Source organism: Mus pahari, unplaced genomic scaffold, assembly GCF_900095145.1.
Source record: "Mus pahari unplaced genomic scaffold, PAHARI_EIJ_v1.1 scaffold_6669_1, whole genome shotgun sequence".
Taxonomy (NCBI): Eukaryota; Metazoa; Chordata; class Mammalia; order Rodentia; family Muridae; genus Mus; species Mus pahari.
The window spans coordinates 78850-83978 of NW_018392134.1; the positions used below are offsets into that span (position 1 = coordinate 78850).

The 5129-nt window shown below is 33.0% G+C and overlaps 1 protein-coding gene across 1 annotated transcript; it reads left to right on the forward strand.

The window, feature by feature from the left end:
• Positions 1-1851: 1851 nt before the first annotated feature.
• Positions 1852-3770, forward strand: LOC115062419 (zinc finger protein 2 homolog). The gene is given in 2 exon segments (XM_029534651.1): positions 1852-1879; positions 2971-3770. Coding segments are annotated over 2 exon segments (828 nt in total).
• The last annotated feature ends 1359 nt before the right edge of the window (positions 3771-5129 follow it).

The following is a 5129-nucleotide window of genomic DNA, read 5'->3' on the forward strand; positions in this document are numbered from 1 at the left end:
TTCATTGGTTGGGCATTCATTCATTTGAAGGGTCTGTTGGTCATTGGAGTGTAGTGTGTTACAAGTCTTTTTTTTTTTTTTTTTTTTTTTTTTTTTTTTTTTTTTTTTTTTATATTTGTAAGAGAGTATATACCATGTATATTGTTTCGGTGCTGGGTTACCTCAAACAGGATGATATTACCAAATTATATACATTTGCCTTCAAAATTCATGAGGTCTTAGTTTTTCATACCTGAACATTATTTCATTGTGTAATGTTGTGGAAATTTTTCAACCCAAATAAGCCCTGGCAATGAAAACATGACTCAATTAGTATGAATATATGGTGTGCACCTAGATTGGGCAGATCTACTGCTACACTACCATCTTCCACAACTATGAGACCCTTTATAACTTGCAGATTGTCCAGGTTGTGTGCTTATGCTCCAGTTTTCTTCTTCTTCCTCCTCCTCCTTTAAGTTCCCTCCCTCTTCCATTATCTCCTTCTTCTGTCCTCTAACCTTCCCCACCACCTTTCCTTTATCTGCCCAATCATCAGCTCTCCTTTATTTTAAAAATTAAGTTGGTAAGCAGGTTTACAAGAAATCATCTGAGTGCTGACTCATTCCTTGTTAGCAGCCCCTCACAGGAGAGTGGAATTAATACCAAATATAATTATCCCCAAGGCTATCCACAACAGAATAGATGTGCCACATTTTCTTTATCCATTCTTTAGATGAGGTTTTCATCTAAGTTGTTTATAGTTTGTGGTTTTTACAAATAAAGCTACTATGAACATCATTGAGCAAATGTCTTTTTGGGATATTGGAGCACTTAAGGTTTTTAACATTTATCTTTTGTTGTTTCCTTATAAATATCCCCTGTGAATTTAAATCTAATGCTTTATGTTGCATTAGCATTCAGTCCTAAAAGAAATATTGTAGATCCTAATTTTTGTTAGTTTGTCATTGTAAAGATAATTTATTTTCACGTTTAAGATTCATTTTCACAGAGGAAAGAAGTTTTATTAATTAACAGATGATAGTTCCACCAATTTTGTTTCAAGTTATAATGAATAATTAATGATATTCATAATAGAAAATATATGGCATATTTCATGAAATATCTTCTAATATCCATTATGTTTATACAATTGTTTCTTTGTAAGAAAATAGCTGCAGTTCTCTACTGTTTTTCTATGATCCTCAGATTGGTGTTATTTCATGCATTATGGATATGTATAGTTTTCACCTAACTCTAAAATGTCATATAATGATTTGTTTTCATTACTTTCAGTTCTGTCATATGATTATACCAAGAAGCTGTTCCCCAGAGCATGTACACAGAATTACTTCAAGAACAAAATAACACAAAAATTTGGATGTAGTAGCTTTTCAGATCTATATCGAAACAAGTTCTGGGAATGTAGAGGTGATAGTATAGAGTAAGAAATATATGATTATGTAAATGATCAATTTAAAGAGCATATCAGTTTTATTTCTAAAAATGATCATGAAGACCTAACTTCCCCTGAAAGAATTCAGTCTAGGTCACTCTCATTTTCAGAACTGGAGGATTCTCTAGGAAAAAAATTCACAAGTTTTGAAGCACAACTCAATTCTACACAGAAATATACAAACATTACAAAGTGACATTTGGGTGAATGAAGTGTGTTTCTTGATGGATATATCACATAATATGCGATTAAACAGTGCTTCAATGCTTTATGAACAAACTTGAAACAGAGAAAAAGCTACTAAATGTCATCAAGGTGAAAGATATTTTTCTCAAAATTTATGGCACTTCCCTCGAAATCTACTCTTGGACATGTTCAGTGATGTAGATCAACATAAGAACAAGTTTATGGTTGCAATGAAACATGGAAGATATGATGTGGGAGGTAACTGTAAAAGCTCCAACACAATAAATGATATTAATATAGATTATGTTAAGAATCCTTTATTAATGTATTACCAAAGCCATCAATATGCAGAGATGTTTTACCAAGTCAATGTCTTATTACGTGATTCTACTTGTAAAACAAATCCATGTGAAAATCAGATAAGCAGTTATATTCCAGAATATCATTATAGCAAACATAGAAAAATGGCTATCTCTAATCACTGCTCCCAGTCTTCTTTGCAACAGAAAAACATAGAGAATCTTTATATAAATGGAAAGAAATATGCCATTTTAAGTGAATGTTTAATTCATAGCTGGTATACTAGAACATGGATTAATGGAGATTCCAAGAGATATATGTGTGATACATACAGGGATACCTCAAATGATTCATTAAACTTTCAGTGAGACCAGAAAGCATATAAATGTAATACACATGGAAAATCATTTATCCCATCCTCAAATTTTCAAGCTTACTACAGAACTCCTAACCAAGACACAACTTATAAATATAATGAATGTGGAAAATTCTTTACAGGTTCCTCAAGTCTTAAAGTTTGCCATAAAATCTGTACTGGAGAAAGACTTCATAAATCTAATAAGTGTGGAAAATCTTTTATACAGTCCACAAAACTTCAAGTTAATCAAAGAATCCATAAAGGAGAGAAGCCTTACAAATGTAAGGAATGTGGCATATCTTTTACACAGAACTCAAAACTTCAAGTTCACTACAGAATCCATACAGGAGAGAAGCCTTACAAATGTAATGAATGAGCCGGGCGTGGTGGCGCACGCCTTTAATCCCAGCACTCGGGAGGCAGAGGCAGGNGGATTTCTGAGTTTGAGTCCAGCCTGGTCTACAAAGTGAGTTCCAGGACAGCCAGGGCTATACAGAGAAACCCTGTCTCGAAAAACCAAAAAAAAAAAAAAAAAAAAGTAATGAATGTGGTAAATCCTTTACACAATCCTCAAATCTTAAAGTACACTACAGAAGCCATACAGGTGAAAAACCTTACAAATGTAATGAATGTGACAAATCTTTTACCAGATTTTCAAATTTTCAAATTCACTACAGAATCCATAAAGGAGAGAAGCCTTACAGATGTAATGAATGTGGGAAATCCTTTATACAATCATCAGAATGTCAAGTTCACTACAGAATTCATACAGAAGAGAAGTCTTACAAATGTAATGAATGTGGAAACTCTTTTACATGATCCTCAAATCTTAAAGTTCACTACAGAATCCATACAGGAGAGAAACCTTACAAATGTAATAAATGTGGCAAATCTTTTACACGGAACACAGAGCTTAAAGTTCACTACAGAATCCATACAGGAGAAAAACCTAACAAATGTAATGAATGTGGCAAATCTTTTACCCAGTCCTCAAAACGTCAAGCTCACTACAGAATCCATAGAGGAGAGAAGCCTTATAAATGTAAGGAATGTGACAAATCTTTTACACAATCCTCAAATCTTAAAGTTCACTACAGAATTCATACAGGAGACAAGACTTACAAATGTAATAAATGTGGCAAATCTTTTATCAGATCTTCAAAACTTCAAGTTCACTACAGAATGCATACAGGAGAGAAGCCTTATAAATGTAATGAATGTGGTAAATCTTTTACACAGAACTCAGATCTTAAAGTTCACCAAAGAGTCCATACAGGAGAGAAGCCTTACAAATGTGATGAATGTGGCAAATCTTTTACACAGAACTCAGATCTTAAAGTTCACCAAAGAGTCCATACAGGAGAGAAACCTCACAAATGTAATGAGTATGGCACATCTTTTATCCAGAACTCAGAGCTTAAAGTTCACCAAAGAATCCATACAGGGGACAAACCTCATAAATTTAATGAATGTGGCAAATCCTTTGCATAATATTCAGATCATAAAGCTCACCACAGAATCCATACTGGAGAGAAACCTTATAAGTGTAATGAATNTAGCATATCATTTGCTAACTCCCCAAGTCTTCATATTCACTACAGCATCCACAAAGGATGAACCTTACAAATGTGAAATGTGTGGCAAATCTTTTACCTGGTCCTCCAATTTCCAAGTTCATCAAATGAGCCATATTGTAAAGCAACCTTGTAAGTGTAGTGAATGTGGGAAATACTTTTCCCTGTCTTCAAATCTTGAATGTCACCTCAGAAATCATACTGGAGACAAACCTTACTATTATAAAGAATGTGGAAAATCCTTGACATGGAAATCATGTCTTCAAACACAACACAATGTATACTGGAGAGAAACATTACAAATATAAAGGACAGTGCAATTATTTTAACACAACAAACCTTGGAGCATATAGATCCATGCATGACACTAACTTGATAGGAAATTATTGCCCCAGCATTCATATGGCAATGTTACTTAAAATGAGAAAATAATTATCAGTATTTAAACAATGTTGATACCTTATTACCAAAGAATTAGCATAAAGAAACCCTATATTTGATAGTATTTGGAAACATTTTACCACAAATTCAGCTTGTATTCATATTAAGTACTTGTTTCAAAAATAGGAAAAAATCTTTCAGCATTTATCTAACATTATTAATATTTGTATACAATTCATTTTTAAATCCATTAAAGAATATTCCAAAATGTAATGATTTTAACCAGAATAATATTAATAGTTACCCTAACACAAACATGTTGCATAATATTTATATTTTAGTATGGGAGGCATTTGTGAGATATATTCTTTGTGAAGATTATTGTGTTCTTAGTCTTTGACCTTTTAAACAGTAATTTCTAAACTTTAATTCCTTTTTTTGTCACAGAAGTGTCAATAAACACATGAAAACTGTCTATTACTATTGCCTTGGTATAATTAGTGTCCATTTTATGCTGGACTGATTCATTCATGTCTTCCCATTCCTGATTGATAATGCCAACAGAAACCTGTTACAAAAAGTACATTGGATTGCTTTAGAGAAATTTCAAGACTTCAATGTGAAGAGTATATGTGTCAAGCAGAGGAATCGTGAGGTTTCCTGAGTATGTGTTTGTGTGTGTGTGTGTGTTTGATTTTTGTATAAAATAACTTGTATTACAAGGAATGTAGCTTCTGGTCCAGGGCAAAATTTTAAGTGGACCCAATGTGTGGGGAAGATTTTGAAGCTTTCAGATTACAAATCCTCTTCTGGTCAAAATGTTAATGTTCACAGTGTATTCTTCATATTGTCCACCATTGAATTCTCACTCTCTTTTTTTTCAAATTCCAGGAGG